We start from the raw sequence: 23,917 nt of genomic DNA on the forward strand, positions 1-23,917 counted from the left end.
GTTTCAAAGATTGATGAATAACGTTTTAACAGGAATCCAAAACCACTGCTTTGTTTATCTTGACGATATAGTAGTTCACGGTAGCAACTTAGAAGAACACAATAAAAGATTAAGAGAAGTTTTTCAACGTTTATCAAACCATAACCTTAAGATTCAGCCAGATAAATGTGAATTTCTTAGGCGTGAAGTAGTTTACTTAGGTCATAAAATAACAGACAATGGCGTTTTACCAGATCCAGAAAAGATTAAATCAGTTTTACAATACCCTACCCCTAGGTCACCAAAAGATGTTAAAGGATTTCTTGGATTAGCCGGATATTACCGAAAATTTATTGCAAACTTTTCATCAATAGCGCAACCTCTAACAAAATTACTAAAGAAAAATTCTGAATTTAATTGGACCAGCGAACAGCAATTTGCTTTTGAAAATCTTAAAACGACCTTAAGTATGGAACCGCTTCTGCAGTTTCCAGATTTCGAACAAACGTTTTATTTAACAACCGACGCCAGTAATGTTGCAATAGGGTCAGTACTTTCGCAAGGTGAACCTCCAAATGATTTACCTATAGCATACGCTAGTCGAACTTTAAACAAGGCAGAGATGAACTATTCCACTACAGAGAAGGAACTTTTAGCTATTGTTTGGAGTGTCAAACATTTTCGCCCATACCTGTATGGCAGGAAGTTTAAAATCATAACTGATCATCGACCTCTAACATGGTTATTTAATGTAAAAGATCCTGGCTCACGTTTGATTCGGTGGAGACTGGCATTAGAAGAATATGAATATCAAATAATATATAAACCCGGAAAATTAAATAAAGTTGCCGATGCTTTAAGTAGAACCAACTCAGAAGATGCAAAAGAAAACACAAATAACGTAGAAATCAATCAGATCCAAACAAATACTATGAAAACTTATAACGATTTTTTAAGAAATTTACAATTCACTATAATTATAAATGATAATTTAGAAGAAATTAACGATAACCTAATTGATTCATCAGATAATATAGCACTATGCTTATCTAGCGACCTAGACGACAAAGACATGGTACAACAACAATTTAAAAAGAAATTTCCAGATCACCATTTAATATTACTTGAACAAGATTTAAATCCCCCTAAAATTATTAAAGTAAGCGAAAAAACAAAAAGGTTTTATTATTTAATCAATAAACAGTATCACTGGGAAACGACTTCATATGAAAAATTGTTTGATATTCTACTGCAACTAAAAGCTGAATTACTCAACGATAAAATTGAAAGTATTAGCATTCCAAAATTAAGTACCTCTTTTGACAATTTACACTGGAAAAAGATTCGTTCAATGATTAGATATATTTTCCACGGTACAAACATAAAAATCAAGGTTTATCATAATGATTTGATCATACCTACTACTCAAGATGAAATTAATAGAATTCTCATTGAAAATCATTCCAATCCCGTGTCAGGACATTCAGGCTATCACAGAACGTATAATAGAATCAAACAGAATTATAAATGGACTGGTATGAAAAACGATATTAGAAAATTTCTAAGAACTTGTGAATCCTGTCAAAAAAATAAGTTAGTACGCAAAAAACATAAAGAACCAATGGTGATAACGACCACTAGTCAAACTCCATTTGAGAAAATCTTTCTAGACATCGTCGGACCATTACCTATAAGTGAAAAGGGTAACAGGTTCATTCTCACCCTACAAGATGACTTAACCAAATATTCACAAGCTTATGCCATCACGAGTCATGAAGCTGAAACTATTGCTGAAATTTTAGTACGTGAATTTATTTGTAAATTTGGCATTCCGTCTATAATAGTAACAGATCAAGGTCGTGAATTTACTTCTAATCTTCTAAAACAAGTAGCCAAATTGTTTAAGATAAAACAGATAAACTGTTCTGCATATCACCCCCAGAGCAATGGAGCTCTAGAACGGAGTCAATCATACCTTAGCCGACTATCTAAAACACTATATTAACAAAGATCAAACAGATTGGGATTCATGGATAGATTTTGCTATGTTTTCTTACAACACTACAGTTCATTCAAGCACGAAGTTTACTCCTTTTGAATTGATCTTTGGTAATAAGGCAAATTTACCCTCAAATATCACAAAAAACCCCGATTTTAAATACACATACGATGACTATATTGATAACCTAACTCTAAAATTACAAAAATCTCAAGAAATCGCTAGAAACCACATCCTTGATTCTAAAGAGCGCAACAAACAATACTATGATAAACGGTGTAATAAACAAAAATTTCAAATCGGTGATAAAGTTTTTCTTTTAAACGAACACTCGAAGCCCGGTACTTCTAAAAAGCTTACCCCTAACTACAAAGGTCCTTATGAAATTGTCGACATACAGTCACCCGTTAATTACACTATTCTTGTTAAAAACAAAAAACTGATAAGTTAATTGAAGATAATTCTCTAATACCAAATGTACCAAATACCGTGACATATACTGTTGTAATAATAATTAAATTAATGATTTTAATTGTTACAATTAGGTTTATTTACTATTGTTATTATAAGTATGTTAAGAAACAAAATATTAATTTCTGTCCTTTTCAAATGTGTCAGCGTAACAGTCAACAGACTGTTCCGCCAGTTGAAGTAAGATACTACCCGGTATCTGATAGTATAGTAAATTCACCTGATCAGATTCCCGAATCAGTTTCAATGTATCCGCAGTTGTCAACTAAAGATGAAAAACCATTAAATTCTATTGTTAATTGTAAAGCAAAATTAATAGCCTAAGTAGCTATTAATTTTGTTGTTATGGGGGAAGGTGTAATGTACTCGTAATTTGTCATATTTTTCCATTAAACACTATTGCCTTTCTCTTCTTATAGGTGTTGGGTATTTTCCTTGTATTCATTAAAATATCGTCAAATGTGTTAGTTTTAGGCGTCTTGTTCCCTTCACCTCATTAACTAAGTACCTATTATAAGAACTTGAAAAACCAAATGTAAACTAGAGCCGTTAAGAACGTCGCGCGAATGATATTCAGTCGCTGTATTTGTGGAAAACTACAAAATAAAGAAAAACCATCAGTAGTGCAAAGTGTAGATTAATTGTCCCTAGCCAACCCATTACAGCAACTACGACAACCCTTATTGAAAATGATCCACTTGTAACAGTACACCAGTGCTGCGGTCGCGTTTATCCTACTTTCGCGCAAAATTTAACTCGACGATTTTCATTTACAAACAAGTCAACTCGAAGACTAAGGGCGCGACAACCGCATTTCCGCCATATATCAATTACTCGGAAGAACGCGTGTTACTAGAAGCGTTCCAGCACATGCTCGACGCAACCACGAACTCGTGTAGTGTTCGAGTTCGTTAATTAATAAAAATTGCAGTTGCGAGAAAATCTTTTCTTTCGTAATGGATTTCCCTCTTTCTCGACGAAGATTATCGTTGTCCGGATCACGAGAGAGGAAAAACTCGGGGAAACAATTTGGGCTTGATTGGTCCCAGATGGAAAACTTGCCTTAAAGCGTTTTTGTCCCATGCTCCAATTAACAGAATCGCTTAAAAGTGGAGAGAATATTGATCGTGTTTAGCGAACACGGCCACTAAAGGTTAAAACGGGGAATATACACGGGGCGCGACAAATTAAGGCAACCGTGAAATATAGTGTCCCACTGGTCACTAATTAAAATTTTATTCCATTACTGAACACACATATATTAAGTGGTCTAAGTTTCCGGACAATGCAGCGGTCGTCCTGATATAATACGTAAACACATTTTTTTTTCACACTTCATTAGCCCCCGAATCCCCAATCCCATCAGCCTAAGTATCCTTGCATTCTTCGCGTAAATCCTCTCCCTTCCGCCAATTCTGCCATATTTATGCCGAAATCATCCCTAAGTGGCGCTTATAAATACCGTTCATCTCCATCCGGCGTCCCCATCAAGTCGACCGGATCGAGCCCTCCGAAATCCATCAAAAAATGATCGCGTTCGGTCCACTTTCCGATCGCTTCGACCCGGAACTCGGCAATAATTAATCCGTTAGGTGGGGCCTAAATAATTCCAGAGACGAATGACGCAAAGTTGAGCGATTTGGGAATTTCCCGAAATAACTGCTAATTGTTTAATAGGGTTACGAGCCCTTCGCTCTACCTGCGTAATCCCTTCCTATTAGTCTACACACGTCGCGACGCAGAAATAGGCCGTGTTCGACAGCCTGTTTTCGGGTAATTAGCGCGTGATTCCGCATCATATTTCGTAAATTCGTCGGTGCGACGATTGCGACGGCGCTTGATTTAAGTTGGCACTAATGAGGCAGCCGTATTCCGGACGGAGGCTCTCACACTACTGCACCACCTCCGCTGGGGGTGATTGTAATCTTAGATGGTGATAATACACGGGGGTTTTTGTTACGGCGAGCTTGGAGGGTGCTTGGGGACGGAGAGAGCCGGCTAGTTGGAATTTTGCTCGGATTTGAGAGGAGCGGAATAATGAAGTGACGTGCTATCGACTATGGGGGCTCTCTTGAAATTTCTCGCACTATTTTAAAGCAGCGACGTCGACTTGTTAAACGCTACGTAACAACAAAGGTGTGCTTGCGAATGTTGTGGCATAAAGTCCAACTAAAATTATATTGTAGTTCGCAACAGACCTACAATAAAACTCGATGAATGTGAGAGCCCCGACGGCCCTTCCACACTCCCGTCGACACGAATCGTTTGAACATTTGAACAATTAAAAATTTTAGCTTTGGAGTTTTATGTTTATGTATCCACCAGCAATAATTATAAAGTAAAAATAAATTTAAGTACGGTCCTGGCGAGGATCTGTTAGATAAACACCTTTACAACAGCTTGTGGTTAAAGAGCTATAAAGTTTTGTGAAAGTTAATAACTACCTTCGGGTCACAATCACGCTGTAAACTAGTTGGACTATAACTAGTTAAATTGTATATGAAATGAGGCAGAAATTACAATTTTATCACACATATATATTTTATGTCATATATTATTGATGTTCCTCAAGGCTCCATCTTGTGGTCATAATTTTTTACCATTTACATAGATGATGTTAAAAAATCGACATTTTGTAAGCACTACCACCACTTACTTAATCCAAAAATATCGTCCATAAGCGTAATCTAAAAAATTGTTACTTATCCCATTATCCTCCTCTTCTGCGTACCCTCCCGCCGTCAGAATTTCACCGACGATAACCCGCGCAAATTCCATAAGAACAACAAAAGCAACGAATTAGCGAATATCGTCGCCATTTTCGTACTCCATGATGAGTTTTCCCCAAATCAAGACGTTTTATCACCGGCTCCAATCTTGCACCCGAAGCACTTTTGTCAAGATGAATTCATTTAACTTGTGAGTGATCTTAATAAAAGTAAATTAAATTTTCAAAGGAAACTTTCCCTCAACTAAGTTCGAGGCGAGACAGTGGGCAAAACCTATCTCACTTCGGGATCGCATTCTCGAGCCTCTTGCGATAATTCCAAATAAATTACGACGTCTGGGTTGGGGATGATCGTCCCTCGTAGAGGAAATCGGGCGCGGTTGGTTCAGATGTAGGTCGTTACGTCGCATTATAATTTTATTTGATGGGTGTCGCAGCTGGGTCACGTAAATTGTTTAAATTGTGTTGTAAGTTCGAAGTTTACGAATAGTTTGGGCGAATTCTGTCTTTCTTCTGGCCTTACCTAGTAGACCGTGGTTGCGGCTTAAATCCCGGTCTCCCATACTCAAAATACATACACTGTATGACGCAACAACAAGGTTAAAGACTTCGAATGACAAGAGAAACAAGAAGTCGATGCTCGGAAATGCGTTCGTTTCAACCGAAAACGAGAAGTTTGCTTATTAAAGTCTCATATTTATCCTGGACTTGGATTTATTTTTAGAAGGAAATACGTTGGGGCTTTAAATTTAATAATGCCGTTTGAAAAACGTCGCTTATGGTTTGTGACTTTCTTTAACTTGTTTGTACAAATTGGACAAAGGATGAGTTTACTTAGACAAGGACGTCTCGGAGGATGAGTTTATGAAAAAGTTTAACGACTGACATGTAAGGCAAACAATGAGACAAGGGTCAGACTGGTGGTGGTTAAAGAAATCAACAGCGTAAAGAGATATGAGAGTTTCAATTCGTGCTCGTTTTTTGACAGGAAGGGATTCTTTACGATTCGGTCTATGCACAGAGAAAGGAAGGAAAGATCTACAATCAAAAAAATACAATACGAATCCCAGAAATGTTTATGCTGATCTGTACGTCTACTGCAGACTGTGCGTGCCGTATAAAGCTGCTTAAACAGAACTTTCCCCACCTCTGAAGCGCAAGCAATACCTAAAACCATTGTTTAAGTTTATTATAGTTCGACAACCTATACGGACAATCACTTTCCCATGTAGAAAAGAATGAATATATATTTTACATCTCACTCGCTTCACTATGAAGTGGCGGTACCTTACGAAAGGGGATAAAAATAGTCCGTAAGCACGTGATGTCGATAAGGTAGTAAACGGACGTATTAATCAGTACGTTGTACGGGGAGCAGTCACAAAATCAACAACTTCGTCCACTTTAAAGGTATACGAAATTAAACGACCACTACTTTAATTAATAAGTAACAAGTCATCTAATTTGCCTCCAGAATAACTATGGGTTATCATCAAACTATGAACACCAAATTAATTCAATATGAACATCTTCTTACGTATTTTTTTTATTAACAGTAGTCAAATCATTAAATACATATTATTTTTGAAACTAAAATGCATTTTATCCTAAGATTGTATCACAAAATATTCATCATCATTTAAATATATACGATGATATAGACATTAAGAAATAAATTTAAAATTGCAAAAATTATATCTAGCAGACTTAAAACAGCCTTAAATCTTAAATGTGTCTTGTATGTACGTGCTTATCAGTATGTAGGCATTTTAACGCACAGCAATAATCGTTCTTGATGAGTAATGACTGATGACTACTGTAACACAGTAAATCCTCGAAATCGAAAATTTAAAACACTGAAAAATTCAAATCTGGGAAAATTGTAAAATCGAGAAATCGAAACATAAAAAAATCAAAAAAATTAAAATTGGAAAATCTAAAATTTAAAAATCGAGAAATTGAACAATCGGTTAATTCAAAAATCGAAACATCGAAAAATTGGAAAATCGAAAAATAAAAAAAAATTGGACAATCGAAAATTTAAAAATTCCGAAAATTGAAAAATTGAAATATAGAAGAACTGAAAACTCAAAAAATCGAAAAAAATTAATAATTTCAAAAATTAAAAAGTTAAAATTGAGAAATCGAAAAACTGAAAAATCACAAAATTGAACGAAATATCAAAAAATGAGGAAATTAAAAAATTGAGAAACAGAAAAGTCAAAAAAGCAGAGTCTAAAAATCGCAAACTTAAAAAATCGAAAAATTGAAAAATCAAAAACCTGAATAATCGAAAAATTTAAGAACTGAAGAACCGAAAAATCGAAACTTTAGGAAGTGGAGAAATGGGAATATAAAAAAATAGATTAATTGAGAAATCCGAAAACTAAAAATTCAGAAACGTCAAAATTTGAAAAATAAAAAAATATTGAAGAACTGAAAAATCGAAAAATCTAAAATTTAAAACATTGAAAAGTTAAAATATCCTAAAACTGAAAAATGGAGAAATCCAAACATCAAAAAATCAAAAAAAAAAAATCTAAAATTTAATAATCGAAAAACTGAAAAATCAACGAAGCGAGAAGTCGACAATTTAAAAAATTGGACAATTGAAAAATCGGATAAATCAAAAATCGAAACATCGAAAAATCGAGAAACCGAAAAGCAAAAAATCGAAAAACCAACAAATCGAAAATTCGAAACATTGTAAAATTCAAAAATTCAGACATCGAGAAATCGAAAAATCAAAAGACAAAAAATCGAGGAGCCGAAAAATCGAGAAGTCGAAAAATCAAAAAATTGAGAAACCGAAATAGGCCAAAATCGAAAAATCGAAAACTTAAATATGGAAAAATTGATAAAGCGAGAGATTGAATAATCAAAACATCGAAACATCCGAATCTTAATGAATTGAGATCTCAAAAAATTTAAACATTCGTAAATTTAAAAAATTAAAATATAGAACTGGAAACTCGAGAAACTGAAAAATCTAGAAATTTAAAAATTAAAATATGAAAAAGTTGAAAAATTGAGAAATTGAAATAAAAAACAAAAAACTGAAAATCCAAAAATAAAAAATAGAAAAATCTAGAAGTCGAAAAATGAAAGAATCGAAGTATTGAAAAATATCAAACCTGAAAGAAATATCCAAAAATTGAGAAATCGTCAAACCAATAAAGCGAAGTCGAAAAATCGAAGAATTAAAGAACTGAAAAATCGAAACTTTGAGAAGTGGGAAAATCAAAAATAGATTAATTGAGAAATCAGAAAACTGAAAATTTAACGCAAAAATTTGAAAAATTCAAAAATTTAAATTATGAAGAACTGAAAAGTCAAAAAATCGAGAAATCGAAAAAACTAAAATTTAAAACAATGAATAATTAAAATATCGCAAAATTGAAGAATCGAGAAATCCAATTCAATTTGAAAAATTGAAAAATCGGGGCGGTGAAAAATTGGAAAATCCAGAAATTCAAAAGCTCAAAAGAAAAAAATCGAAAAACCGAGAAATCCAAAAATCGAAACATCAAAAAATTCAAAAACTGAGATTTCGAGAAATCGAAAAACCGGAGGATCGAGAAATTGAGGAGTCGGAAGCCGAAAAGGAAAGTTAAAAATTGAAAAATTGAGAAATTGAACAATCAAAACAACGAAACATCTGAATTCGATGAATTGAGAAATTAAAAAATTGAATAATCGAAAATTTTTAAAAAAGAAAAACTGGAAAATCAAAAATTAAAATTCAAAAAATCGAAAAATTGAAAAATTGAAATATAGAAGAACTGAAAACTCGAGATATCGAAAAACCTAGAATTTTAAAAAAAGAGTTAAAATATCCTTGAAATATTGAAAAATCTCATAACTGAAAGAAATATTCAAAAAATTGAGAAATTAAAAAATTGGAAAATTGAGAAATCGAAAATCTAGAAAAGCAAAATTGAAAAATCGTGATCTTAAAAAATCGAAAAATTGAAGAATTGAAAATGTGAAAAATCGAAACTTTAGGAAATCCAGAATTGGACAAATAAAAAAAATACTTTAGAAATCGGCAAATTGAAAATCTAGAAACGTGAAAATTTGAAAAATTGAAAAATCGAAATATTTAAAAACCGTAAAATTGAAGAGGACAAAAATTGAGAAATCGTATCATTGAAACATCGAAAGATTGAGAAATCGAAAAATAAAAAAATCGAGAAATAGAAAATTTAAGGAATGGACGAATCGGAAAAGCCCAAAATTGAAATATTGAAAAATTGAGACATTTAAAGTTGAAAAATCGAGAAATCGACAAGCCGAAAAATCCCAATAGCGTATTTAGGTATAAATCCCAAGATCAGGACTATTCTACTTTTTAAAATTTAAATAACATTATAAATTGGAAAATGTTGATTTTTTTTTCCAAAAATCTTGACGTCTAAGGTGAAAACTCGACACGGATGCATAAACCGTAAACGGGGCGAAACTACAATTTTACTATTGTAAAATTTCATTGTTCGTGACAAATTTTGGTGAGTGTAATTTGATAATACATACAATTTGAAATGTAAATTTTGTAGTATAATTAAACAATGCTAAAACTTAGGAGGTGCATGTAAAAAGGAGAGTAAAAGTCGTAATATAATTGTTTTTCCATTATTAGAGACGCTTCGTTGAATGAAGCTGAAAATTAGGGTTACGTAAATTCACTGCCATAAATATGTAGACGGATAGAGAACCTATTTTTGTAGTTGTGTAACAACTGATTCAAATTTAACTTTACTCGCAAACGCAACTTATACTTAGGTGCAACCGAATATAACAATCATTAATTCAAATATGATAGCTAATCATTCTGAGATTACAACTATTATTAGACACAATTCTAGATTAGATATAATGATGCACTAATTACAACGGGTACAGAATAATTAATCAATCTGTGCAACCACCAGATATTATATTACGAAAATCAATGAAATCTATTTCGATTAAACAACAAATATTTTAATAACAAATTGTTTAGTTGTATATTTTTAAGCCCACTATCAACACACTGGTGAAAAAACGATTCAAGGTGTTGAAGTTTGCACCAACTTAGAAACTAATTACTCGACAACTCCTAGGATGTTCGTCATTGTCCAGGAAGTTACCCCAAGAACTTTCTAAGCCACGTTGAACACCGGTTCGCATATCCAGTTTCATTATCAAACAGTGTTTTAGGCTTTCGTTCGATATATATCCGCATTGTCGAGTTTCTCTCCTGCTTATTTGTCTGCTACCCTTTTTTATGACGTCGTAGTACAAAAAAAACGTGTTTTATACTTCCGTCCTTACACTAAACAGAAAAAATAAGCCACTTGTTAAAAGCTTTCGTCTGTGATTTGGCGCAGCTGGTCGGATAAGATTGTACGCTTTCAAACGAAAGCTAGATTATAAAGCGCCTCAACTTTATTTACAAAACACAGAACTTCACATCTAATCTACGATAGTTGAGTTTGTTTTTTATCAAGTTAGAATTCCGCGGCAGGAGCGCGATTCAATGTCATGTGTAACGTTCTTCTCGAACTTTCAAAAGAGATTAACTCGTCGACCGCGCCGTCACAATAACGTCGCAAATGGCTCAATTTTTAACGTCGCCACCCCCACGTGTTTCCCACGTCAATCCTGCAGGTGTTGACGGCGTGCATTCGCGCTATTTTATCATGTCTCCGCCTCGAATCTCTTGAATTTTATTACTTTGTCGATAGCTCCAGGCCACCGATATTTTCCATTCAATTTGAATGTATCCGCGTGTCCCGAAAAAACATAAAAAAGAAACATTGCTTTCTCCTGTTTTCCATTTGTTTAATAAACCGAAACGACATTAGACAGACTCGACTTCCCATTAAATGTCGGATTTGCCCTCGAGACAATACAATTTTAAAAAAGTCAAATGCTCGAGTTTATGTTTCTTTTTTTGAGCAAATATAATCACACCGAGGCGAGATTGGAAGGATCGGGATAGTAACCCAATTTCAATATTATTGGCTGGAACACGTAGGACGGGACCAACTCCATCAGGACTTCGCAACTAGATAAACTCGTTTGCGATCGACGAGGATAAATCTGTTGCAGCCAGACGACGACTCTTCGGGACTTAATTCGGGGGCATTAGACGTTTGTTTTCGTCGCGCAACTTTACGACCTAAGCTATATCCACGGTTTTGTTTACGGGCAACGACGCGACTTCGGATGGGCGGGAAATTGCACGGTTCAGCCTTTGGCGTGTCGATGGAGATCGAAATCTAAATAAATTCCGGGAAGTAGGCAACCAACTGTACTTGCCGGGGAACGGACTGACAACAAATAAAGGAAAAGGCGGCTACGATGAGCGGGGCGTGTCGACAACAATTTTTAACGTGATTAATCGAGGTGAATCCTCAGCCTAACTACTTTCCCGAACCTCTGATTGACAAATCAGACGCTCAAATCTTCTAATTTCGTTTCCAGATTTTCCGCCGAACTCCAAGCAAAGAAAGCGAGATTTGCGCTATTCCTATTACAAATGTCTTCATCTCGTATTCATATCCTCGCCGCCCCGTATTGTTCCTTTTGCCCTCAACAATCGCATTTACTATACAACATCAGGCTTTTACCCAATTGAACGAAACCATTCCCCCAAAATGTTTTTCGCATCGTATCAAACACAACGTTTATGCCTCAAATAAAACTGTTTGAATGTACTTAACGGTTTCGGCATTCACCTCGCGGCTGAAAACTTTATTAATTATCATTTCATAAATAATTCAAGCCGAAGAGGCGCGAAACTCTGACAAATTGGATCCAATTAGTCAAATTAACCGTTCCGTTCTATTCCGAACGCTTTTTTGACGGCGCCGAAACGTCAGAAACGTGTAAAATGTTCCAGATTAGGTATTCGAAAGGGATTATTCGCTCGTTTTGTGTCGTTAATTGTTTGGATTTCTCTGTCGGTCAGACTGGGGAAAAATGGAGAAAGCCGACATGAAAATAATCTCTTCGATTCTCGTGCGTGTTAACAGTGGCGGGTGTTTTTTTAATTGAAAAAATGTTATTTTTAAAATTATCATCCCGGGAGGTTGATGAAGGCACGTTCTGTGTACGCAAACACGTTACACAGGTGCTTTAGAGGTATTTTTTATAATGCGAGTTTTAATTACGCTTAATTAAATTTAGCATTTTGGCGGGACGGGCGGGCGGCGTAATGTGAGCAGGGGATTTCGTGGGGTTATTGTACCATTTGGAAAATGTAAATATAAAGTCAAACATATTTCGCTAAAAGGTTTAAATTCTTTGACAAAAACTCGACTTTAGCAAGTTAAATGTTACATTTCCAACTAATTACCTACGTTTTAAAATGTAGAATTTATTATTTCTAGAACCGTTTATTGCTAGCATCACGACTTATTGTCGCCCTCTGACAAACCAGTAAATAAGAAAATTACACCAACAACTTCATCCTCCCTGCCATAAAATTCGGGGACCGACTTTTCGCCATGAAAATTTTATAGCTTTGTTTATTCATCCACCGGCACCAGTACAACGTTCTTTTGAGACCTTATCATTCCAATAGAAATTATAACTAGAATAGCGACTTTTTTCCAAAGGGGTTCAAAGTTCCGGAGGGCGTCGAGGGTTCCGAGCCATTGAGACGGTCGACTGAAGAGTAAACGGAACACATAACGGGAAGTAGAAGGGTTGCAGGCCCTAAGGGCTGCTTAATGATTTTATAGAACAATAGAGCAGGTCTGAAAAGATCCGAGTTAGGCAACCCTTTTTGCAGACAATTCTCCAACCAGTACACAACAGTTTTTCCGAAAGAAATGAGCCGGAAAATCCAGCCAAGCACGCATTCGAAGCACTACACACACGGTTATTGTAATTCGGTCGGTATTTAAAGCCTCTTCGGCTTAAAACCCACCCCAACCCAAAACAGGGTTTTGTTTTAATAACACGTGCACTTGAAAGTTAACTCGCATAGAAATGGAAGCCGACGTTTCAATGATACCAAAACTGTCAAGTGCTTGACGAATGTAAAGAGTTTATTAGTATTTGTGTATATTAAACTTGCCACATCAACCCTGGCAAAATGCAAGTTATGCACCCCATCCCCGTCAATTTTTCCCGAAGAATCCATTCGGAAAATCCGTCCTAGCACGCATTTCGATGCACGGTTATTGTAAATTGTAATTCGGTCGTTATTTAAGCCGCATCGGCACAAACCCTACCTGAACGCAAAACAACAAACCCCCGATCGATGCCATTTTAAAAACACAACGGTTCCATTCGACAGCTGTAATCGTCCCTAATCCTTGCAGCGGCTTTATCATTAATATCGGCACCGGACCGTAAACGTCCACTTTTTATCTCACTCTTGAACTGTTCGCCTCCGAAGGCGCACCATTTATTTTTTCGCGCGTCAATCTCTCCGATCGACCGCTTTCGTTTTCACTCTTGGACGACGTTCAAATGCCGGACTGCGAATTTGTTGCACTCGATTTCACACTGTTTACCTCCGTGGTAATGCTGTCAAGTTGGAGCGAGTTTCGCCGGGGTATGTTTTGAAAAATTTCCACGCTGGAGCGGAAAATTGACGGCTGATAGTGTTTATTAAAAAGGTAAATGGTGGAAAACACGCCGACGCGCCAATATTTTCCGTTAACTAAAAATTACGAGGCAAATATTTGATAGTCGGGGCGGAGAAATGTGAAGCGTCATCGAATTGGGTGAGGATGTCGCATCCGTGGGCTAAATTTTAGCAGGGTTTCGTGTTCTTTGTGAGATTAAAAAAGGGGACAGAAAAGGTATGAAAGTCAGGCGCGGTGAATTTGACTAAATTTGTTACTTTGATTTCAAATTTCACTTGTCTTACTACAAATAGTAGTAGAGAAAACGTAACACCTACGTGCCAAATCTTTTTATTTAACCCGACTTCGCCACTCTACATTCCTTCAATAGACTTGTTACGCTAGTTCCATCTCTGCGAGAATACGATTCTAAACGAGTATAGATTCTTATTGTTATTTAGCCAGAATTTTCCGTTTAGGAAAAAGACTCAGACTCGCATCGTCCCATTACGTTTCTTCGTGACATCCGCCGGAAATGGCCATATTTCGCTACATATTCTTTTTTCCCATTTCCCCAGAACACATTTGCAGCGATATTAACTTAATGCCGAGAATTTTGCTAACTTTCGGACGGGAAGCCTAATTTACGACCGCTTATTATATGTAAAGGCGCAAAAGAAAATTATCTTTGCAGCTAAGCGTATAATATTTTAATTATGAAAGAACTTTGGAAATAATTTAATTTTAGCATTTTTACTATGCATTATCAACTTAACCAAAAACACTTTAATGAAATTGTAATGCAAATGAAAAATACCCCCCGGGAATAATTACCCACCATCCATCACCGGCTCAATCAACCGTACTCTGCCTATTCCCCACTTTTTTTAATTTAAATTCTTCCTTATTTCCAGCGACCAATTGGCTCGATCCAGCATCGACTATTTATGGACGACAGGCTTCCGGTTTATCCCTTTATCCCATCTCCATGCGTCGTAAGCGCTTTTCATAAGTGGCCAGAAAGACATTAAGTCCCCGTTTAGGTAAAATACAAAAACCCATCCGTCTCGCCCCCAGGAACGTCTCGCAATCCCCCAATCTACCTTAATCTAATCCGACACGCATTTTCCCGTGCGGAGCAATTAAATTCGAATGTAAGTGCCTTACAATCGTTTAAATCCGCACAAATCCACGCGAGTCATTAGTGAGTAGTTGGACCTTTAGCTGCTTAATGATAATGAAGCAGCCGAGGGCGAAAGGGCAAAAGTAGATAAAGTAGTGAGCAGAAAGGGTGCTTAGAGCCGAATTATGAAGTTGGCGCGCCGGGGGAAACGGCCGTTAAAATTCAAAAGTGAACACCGTATTTTTAATGACAAAAAATTTTTTTTTTCGAAAATTTTTAAGAAAATTGTGTGCGCATTTTCAGAGAGTGAAAACAAGCACAGATTTGTGATCCTGAAAAAAATCCATCCGCTTTCGATTAATTTTAAACAATTTAAAAATTTAATATAAAAATGGTGGAGGCGCCGGGATAATAATTGCTTTTTTTTTTCATTTTTAAATATTTTCAGACACTTTCTGTCAGATCTGCGTTGAGCAACACCTTTACGTTATAGCTTAAAGCCGTGGGTGTTTTTAGTGCCGTTTATTACCACTATTATCGTTATTATTGTTATGAAAAGCTTGTATTTGCGTCGAGGGTGTCAAACGTGTCAAACATTTCGACCGAAATTGCCGCAATAGAAGCTAATAAATTATTTCCGAACAGCCACCCTTCGAAAGCTCGTGGAACCCTTCGCTAATCGCTCCCCGCGCTGGATTTGTTTCATTCGGTTAGTAGGTGAAACCCAGCTTGAAACTTCGGCCAAAGTCTCCCGTATCAGTCCATTAGACTCTTGCACGTACATGCAGAATACGCTCAAACTCTAAGTATCCCTATTTCACCCGTAATGTTCAGTTCAGGGATTCCCAAACTGTGTAGGAAGTCACGTATGTGACTAGGTTGGGAACCGCCAGGGATGTTCTCAGGACGCAAGCTTTCCGTAGTTAAGCCAGGCGGAGGCACTTGCCGAATGCGAATTGCGTATTTAAGGGAGGATTGGCCGATTTTAAATAATAGCGTGGTTCCGGACATTTTTCCGGAGGTGGAGGCGCATTTTTATATCGGAGGAATTTCCGAGCAGATGTTGGGGGAAACGCGGCGGATTGCGGAGGCGGCGGTGGGGTCGGGCAACAAACATAATTTTGGGGAAGAAATTTGCATACGTATGCTCATTGATGTTAACATACCGAAACTCCCTAAAATCACAGCAATAAGATCGGAAATCGATCGGTTAATAAAAAAAAATCACGCAAAAATATTAAACACTACGCGACTTCGCAGTTGAAATTCAAATTCCTGCAAAACAATCCAGCTTACACTTCGAACGGTTCTTGCTTATTTTGGTTTGGTTAAATTAGGTTTTGAAATATTTACGTCGTCGCTTTAACATCTTTCACTGTCCGAAGCGCTTATCATTTCATGGGGTAAATTTAATTCTGCTTAGTACAATGTCTCGTTTCATGAATTATACTGCACACATCCGCCTCTCGCGGCGTACCAAAACAAATACAAGTTTATCTTCCTGCAAATTTTGCAGCAAATATTTTGCATCTGAGCAAAGTTTTGTTGACACACAAAACAAAACGACTCTTCCGCCGACCTTCTCGCGAACGTTAAGTCAAACATAATATCCGCCTTTAAATGAAGCCTCGGCTCTCATATTTTGACGTTAATATTTTAAGGACGAGATTTAAAAAACGCAGTTTATGCGACGTCATTACGGTGGTTAAATTTAAAAAAATAAACAACCTCAACATTATTCATCGTTCCGCATCCGAGTTTTTTAAATTCATTAAGTTAATGAGTCGGCCGGAATCCGACTGCAGAAGTAATTTCCCGTGATTTTGTTAAAGCGATTTCTGTTTAACGAGAAATACTCGGGATTTTTTAGAGAAAACATTTGTAAGCTATTCACTCGTAGAGTGCGGAAACGATGTGTCGATGACGTAATCAACATTTCTTTTTAATAGAACCGCGGATTTGTATTTTCTTGGCTTTGTTTACCTCTAGAGTAAGAGTCTCGTCACCAATAAAAATCCCCGAAAAATCCCTACACGTGTGTCCCCTCCACACCGCGACGTAATACAATGCAGGTTGTCACTTTTAAAGCCAGTTGTGCCAGCCCAAATTGAAAATTTTCCCTATATAAACTGAATGTTTATTGGAATCTGATACAGTTTTGTTGACATTCGTATCTTTCAGTTTTCCCGAAGTTTGTTTCGGAAGCGGTTTATGCGACAGCCGTGATTTACAACTTATATTGATACTCTGTTCGGGAGGAAATGGAAACATGCGCTCGAATTCCATCAAAACAAAAGTTTCAAGAATGAGAAGGGGACACAATGACCTCGATTGCTTTCTGGACATTCTTCCGATTAACCGGGGAGATGTATTATGGTAGTGTGTCACAGGAAGTATGAGATTCCACTGGACCGGAATTTATGGGAGTATTTTGCTTGTAATTTAATTTCGGAGGCTGGGTAATTTATGGAGGCGGGTAAGACAAACATGGGTTTTGGGGAGCGTTTTTCTACGCTTGGAGGTGATACCGTTGTAAAGGATAATAAGTTGTGTTGACATACGTTTATGAATGTTATCAGTGATAACAGCGATCGACGGGGATAACTTCCGAATATTATAATACCAGGCCGATACAGCGAAATTCAAGAACACAAGCAACACAAAATTATGTTCCAGATGAAAGAACATTCGGTAAATGATTGCAAATATGGACACAGAAAAAATAATAAAGGCACTTATTAAATTGAAACAGACAGCCATGATATATATAATATGATGTTTCCTGGAGAAATTGGACACCTACAGATGAATAACAAATATCAACTGCTATGACAAAGTGCACAAAAAAACAATGTTAACGTTTGTATTTTTGTAGCATATTCTCGACAAACTTAATTATTAATCAAAAATTGTTGACACATTGTAAATGTCATCATTACCGACTTGCCTGCAGTTCCGACTAGACGAAATCAATAAAGCGATTCTAAAATTTAATTAAATTAGCAGCAACTCCGAGCAAATGTGAACGCCAGATCGACTTCCCAGCACTCATGTGATATTTACACGGCGAATTAGACCGAAAATCTAAATAAAACGATATAAAGCTTAGTGTTTGATGTAAAAACACAAAGCTCGCAACAATTAAAATATCTTTAAACCCTTGCGAACACCGGTGAAAAAAAGCCGCAAAAAATGTAAAGCCGGATCTGTCTAAATAGTTGGTTAGCGTGTTTTCAAATTTTCCATTTAGCCAGCACCAAATTCGACTGATCCATTATTAACGACGATACGCGAACGTCCCCTATCTCCCTATTCCGCTTTCCTGCTGGACATCCCCCAGGTGTCACCCCTTTCGCGTCCCCACTAAAACAATCACCCCTTAATGGAACCTTCACCCCGTCACAACTCATCTCTCTAAAAAAAAATCCATCCGCCCCATTCGCTCCTTATTTATCAGATTCGCATTTTTCACGTCGACACAAAAATATGCGCGAAACCTCAGCACCCCTAAAATTGAGTGGAATAAACGCCGTGGGCACCATCCCGATTTATTACACGGATACAACATTTAAATGTCTCGACGAATAAAGGGAAGTCGGGCCAGTGGCGGCGACAGCGCGCAATCTCGACAGGGAGCCATTTCCTATACTGATGGCATTGCACTTGTCACAAAATTCGGATGAATTTCATTGCTTTGATATGTTCATTTTTATTCAGGAGGGATAAAAACGCGATGTGTCTGTGCATTTGACATCTGCTCTCGGAGCCGAGATATATGCAAAGAAACAATTCGGGGCTCCGCGTCGGATGGAAAATAATGGGTTTGATGGGATCGGGTTGGATGGTGTCTTTGTCATTCAATATTTAAGGGCCGTTAAGGGAGCGCAGCGGTCAAAAGGGGCCTGATAAGCCCACGTAATGCGTAAACGGGAGAGTTTAAATAGAGTAATAATATTTATCATGTGAGAAGGGTGGGTGTTTTGGGGAGTAATGGGCAATAAAAAGGAGATAAAAAACTGGACGTGCTGCGAAAATGTCAATTATTTATTATACTGGGCTCGCTGGCTGCGAAACAATGGCGGCTGAGCTGAAATTTAAGAAAAGTTGGCGGTCTGGGCGATCACGACGACGATACAGATAGGACAGGGCCGTAATTTATGCTTACACAACCAAAAGTTTTAACACCTACACCTACACTTTCAAGCTCCTTTATAAAGGACAAGTTAGTGGCTTAAGGAATTTGCCACCTACTTTTCTTTCAAGATTGAGTAAAGTTTATTTGGTTGCATAAACAAGACAATTTAAAAATTTTGGATTTAACATTACACAAATTTTTTTAAATCTTAATTAATTTAATTAGAAAACTTCATACACGTTTCGTGGTCTCAGCATAGTAGTAATTTATTTTTAGTTACAAACTAATCTACACTTCTTCCGAAAACAGGTAGATAAGATTACCTCACCAGCCCTAATCCTTCAGGGGTTTCCCTGACTCTTATTTATGGCCCTAATTCTGTAATCTGTTAATTAGTTGAGACGGAAATTTTAACCAGTCACTCCAAAATATTCACGACTTTACCCGGAAATTATTTTAGACGACGGCAGTATTTTCTGTTAAATTCATGATTAAAAGATGCTCTTTAATGATGGCAGTTTATAAATATCGCGATAAGCTGGTAGTATTTCGTTGTTTCCTGCAAAATTAATCAAAATTAAATAAATGTCAGCGACAATTTCCATCGAAATAAATTTGATCTAAACAATGACGAATGTATAAAATGGCCATTATTTACAATCTGAACGCATTGTTTAAACAAAATCCTTTGTGCGTTGTCCCCGACTACCAACAACATTTAAATAAATTGTTTATTTTGATGCTATTTACAGCGCTTTATCAGCCGTCCCGACCCACTTTAAAAAATTCAAACTCTAATGTCTCACACGAGTCCCTGAATAAACAAACACAGAAAACTCTGTTAAAATCAGCTTTGACGTAAAAATTTAAAAACGTAATGAGTTATCCGAGAACGCTTTTATCCATCTCGCAAAAAACTTTTAATCAGCGACAAAAAAGCGACTTAGAAATGATCAATTTCAGCCCTGAAAAAACATTCCATTATTAAAATTCCTGGAATTCAATTTACCGGCATTCCGCCAGCAATTAATCCCCGACCTGAAATACCATCAGGTGCATTATTTCCAGGTAAAATATCGCACAATAAATTGACGCGGTGATATTAAATTTTCCGTCGCGCTCCTTCAAACTTAATTCCCGTTTCCATCCCGAAAAAAACCCCAGCAGGAATTTTGCGCGAGAATTAAATCCGCGACGCTGCATTTGGCCCAGTTTTCAACTTTTCGAGGTTATGGACCTCGCGCCGACACATTTTTGCGTATCGGCGTAGCGAAAGTTTTGCCAGAACGCGTGACAAAAACGGGATTTTTACTCACCCAGCGAGAAGAACAGCGCGGTCCAGCACCATACGACCGGGGCACTGCTCATAGCTGCCCCATGCTATCAGAACACCATCACACACATGGGACGGGTCCCGTACGACGGCCACACACTGACTATTCCTGCGAGTCCTGCTGCCATGCGAGATGGATGCGCGCGGCGCTCCTGCAAGGGGTGCGAAATCGAGGCATGCTTAACTGGTACATCATCTCGGTGCTCGATATCTCCGTAAGCACACGACAACTGAATTCCGCTGAAACAGGATGACAACGTGCATGAATTAAAGAACGGGTTGATGGGGCGGCGATGGAAAAAGCGGGATGGGTGAGGGATAAAAGGACGAGAGGATGGGAGGTTTTTGATGGAAGATACGTGGAATAAGTTGAGAGGATGGGGCTGTTTGGGATAATTTGGTACCAGGGGCACAGCTGGTACTAGCTAGGCTTCCTGAGGCTTAATGGCATCATCAAACTCGGATTTTTTTAATCAAAACTCATATACAGGAGGTCTCACTAACGCCATCAAAGTTATATTCTTAGCGAAAAAATAAAAGATATGATATTTACATAAGTTCGAATTGTTATTGAGAGTTTTAACATCAGTCAAGGTGACATTTTTAATCTGAAACTATATATATAATTTTAACTTGTACTGAACATGAGTTCAGTTAATTTTTCAACAAAGTTATTATTTCCAGTTTCCCTCCTCAGGGTCTGTAATACGATAACCTCAAGGATTATCTCTACGTTTGTCAGACCTATAAATAGACTCTAATTTTGGAGAGATTTTAATATGTTAATAACAATCTTACATCAGAGAGACTGAAATGACGACGTCGTAAATCATTGTCGGGAAGCCAGAATATACAAGTGACAGAATATTAACTTAAGGTGATCTCTTGCTGGGGTGAATTTTAATTTAAAAGTAATTTACAACAAGCTTTGTCTCCGATTTGTCTTGAACAAAAGGACGCCGATAACGCCGTAATTAATAATTTGGCCAAACAAACGCCGATGTGAATAGCCCTTAACAGGTATTTTTCTCTACGGGTTGTAGGTGGGTGTCAAAAAGGCGCACCTCGCTACAAAAGTGATTAATTTTGTGTCGACTATAGAAAAGTGTTTGACGAGAAAAACTAATTAAATGCGCCGTTTTTGTCTTATTGTTAGTAGTCGACCTTTAATTAAACAGAGGTTATTTCTCACGTAGTAATAATTTAATTTCAATTTGGATTTCTTTGATAAAAAAGGTATTTATTTTTTACCTTCCGAACTAAACTAAACTAACTAAACAGCCCCGTAGCTAGAAAACTTATTCAGGGGGGGCAAGTTTGTCGACAGAGGGGGCTTCATGTAAATATTTATATTTTAATAATACAGATAACTACTTTATTTTTTCTGAGTTTTTATATTTGAAAGAATATTAAAATAATTGGAAACGTCGATTTTTTACGCTAAATTTTCGTAAAAACCTGTCGAAGTCCAAAAAATTAGTACGGTACTTGGTTAAAATGCTGGTTAAAACAGAGAATGTAGATTCGCAAACAGCTGTACTGCATCCAAAAATTTGTGTAGTGGTCATATAGGTAACATCCAATTTGTTTGAGTTTATTTTTTTGCATGTTTAGTACATATTTTAAAAATCCGACTTCGAAACCAAATATTTCGAAAATTTTGGTACGGAACCATGAACTCGTCATGTTTTTTTAAACTCGTCGAGATGTGTATTTCAGAATTTTTTGTCAACTTTAACAAAAGCTCAATTTTTGGAAACCCATATAAAATTTTTGACTTTTCCCAAGCATTTTCGAAAATTACCAAAAGAATTCCTTTGTTCATCTCGATTTCTTCCAAAAATCGTTTTGGATTCAATTTTTTTGAAAATTCTTACATTTTTTGCAGAATCGACGGAAGAAAAATGGCAATTTTTGAGAACCTGTGTCTCAAATTTTTGACTTTTTTCAAGCACGTTCGAAATTACCAAAAGGGATTCTTTTATTGATATCGATCTCCAGATGTTGTTTTTTCGAAAATTCGTACAATTTTTCCATAATCGCCAAAAGAAATATGGTAATGTTTGAGAAATTTTGAAAATTCCAGCTCGAAACCGAGTATTTCGAAAATTTTGATCCGGAACCTTGAACCTGTCGTGTTTTTTTAAGCTCGTCCAAATCTATATTTCAGAATTTTTTGTCAACTTTTACGAAAGTTCAATTTTTGAAAACCCATATAAAATTTTTTACTTTTCCCAAGCATTTTTAAAAATTATCAAAAGAGACTCCTTTGTTCATCTCGATTTCCAAAAATCGTTTTGTTTTGGATTCAATTTTTTTGAAAATTCTTACAATTTTTCCAGAATCGACGGAAGAAATATGGCAATTTTTGAGAACCTGTATCAAATTTTTGACTTTTTTCAAGCACGTTCGAGATTACCAAAAGGGATTCCTTTATTGATTTCGATCTCCAGATGTTGTTTTTTCGAAAATTCGTACAATTTTTCCATAATCGCCAAAAGAAATATGGTAATGTTTGAGAAATTTTGAAAATTCCAGCTCGAAACCGAGTATTTCGAAAATTTTGATCCGGAACCTTGAACCTGTCGTGTTTTTTTAAGCTCGTCCAAATCTATATTTCAGAATTTTTTGTCAACTTTTACGAAAGTTCAATTTTTGAAAACCCATATAAAATTTTTTACTTTTCCCAAGCATTTTTAAAAATTATCAAAAGAGACTCCTTTGTTCATCTCGATTTCCAAAAATCGTTTTGTTTTGGATTCAATTTTTTTGAAAATTCTTACAATTTTTCCAGAATCGACGGAAGAAATATGGCAATTTTTGAGAACCTGTATCAAATTTTTGACTTTTTTCAAGCACGTTCGAGATTACCAAAAGGGATTCCTTTATTGATTTCGATCTCCAGATGTTGTTTTTGGTTTTATTTGGTTGAAAAGTCGTAAAATTTTTCAGCAATCGCCAAACGAAATGTAATTTTTGAACTTTGAAACCGAATGTTTCGAAAATCTTGATCTGGGACCATCTAGACCTTGTGTTTTTTGATTGAGCTCGTCGAGATCAACATTTCAGATTTTTTTGTGGATTTTTAGTCAACTTCAACAAAAGCTAAATTTTTGAAAATCTATAAAATGTTTTTGACTTTTCCCAACCGTTTTCGAAAATTAGCAAAAGGGATCTCTTTATCGATTTCGATCTCCAAATGTTGTTTTTAGTTTTATTTTCTGGAAAATTTGTACAATTTTTCCAAAGCCGCCAAAAGAAATGTAATTTTTGAGAAATTTTGAAATGTCGACTTTGAAACCGAATTTTTCGAAAATCTTGGTCTGGGACCATCAAGACCTTATGTTTTTGGATTAAGCTCATCGAGATCTACATCTCGGAATTTTTTGTTGATTTTTTGTTAATTTCAACAAAAGCTCAATTTTTGAAAATCCATATACATTTTTTGACTTTTCCCAAGCATCTTCGAAAATTAGCAAAAGGGATCTCTTTATTGATTTCGATCTACAGATGTTATTTTTGGTTTTATTTTTTTGATATTTCGTCGAATTTTTCCACAATAGCATAAAGAAATAACTTTTTTTA

General features: G+C 36.2%; 1 protein-coding gene across 5 annotated transcripts in view; it reads right to left on the reverse strand.

Moving 5' to 3' along the window:
- The window catches only part of LOC135126174 (cell adhesion molecule Dscam1), a 139,749-nt gene extending 119,035 nt beyond the window's left edge, over positions 1-20,714 (reverse strand). For 2 of the 5 annotated variants that reach the window (XM_064052018.1, XM_064052019.1), the window contains exon 1: positions 20,316-20,587. In XM_064052018.1, the coding sequence (XP_063908088.1) occupies positions 20,316-20,367 (52 nt within the window). In that variant the 5' untranslated portion in view covers positions 20,368-20,587. Of the gene's footprint in view, positions 1-20,315 lie in introns of all 5 variants that reach the window. The other 3 variants (XM_064052016.1, XM_064052017.1, XM_064052020.1) reach the window with 3 other exon arrangements.
- Between the last annotated feature and the right edge of the window lie 3,203 nt (positions 20,715-23,917).

This window comes from Zophobas morio, unplaced genomic scaffold, assembly GCF_036711695.1.
Source record: "Zophobas morio isolate AGI-343-1 ecotype UQ-CSIRO unplaced genomic scaffold, CSIRO_AGI_Zmor_V1 ptg000010l, whole genome shotgun sequence".
Taxonomy (NCBI): domain Eukaryota; kingdom Metazoa; phylum Arthropoda; class Insecta; order Coleoptera; family Tenebrionidae; genus Zophobas; species Zophobas morio.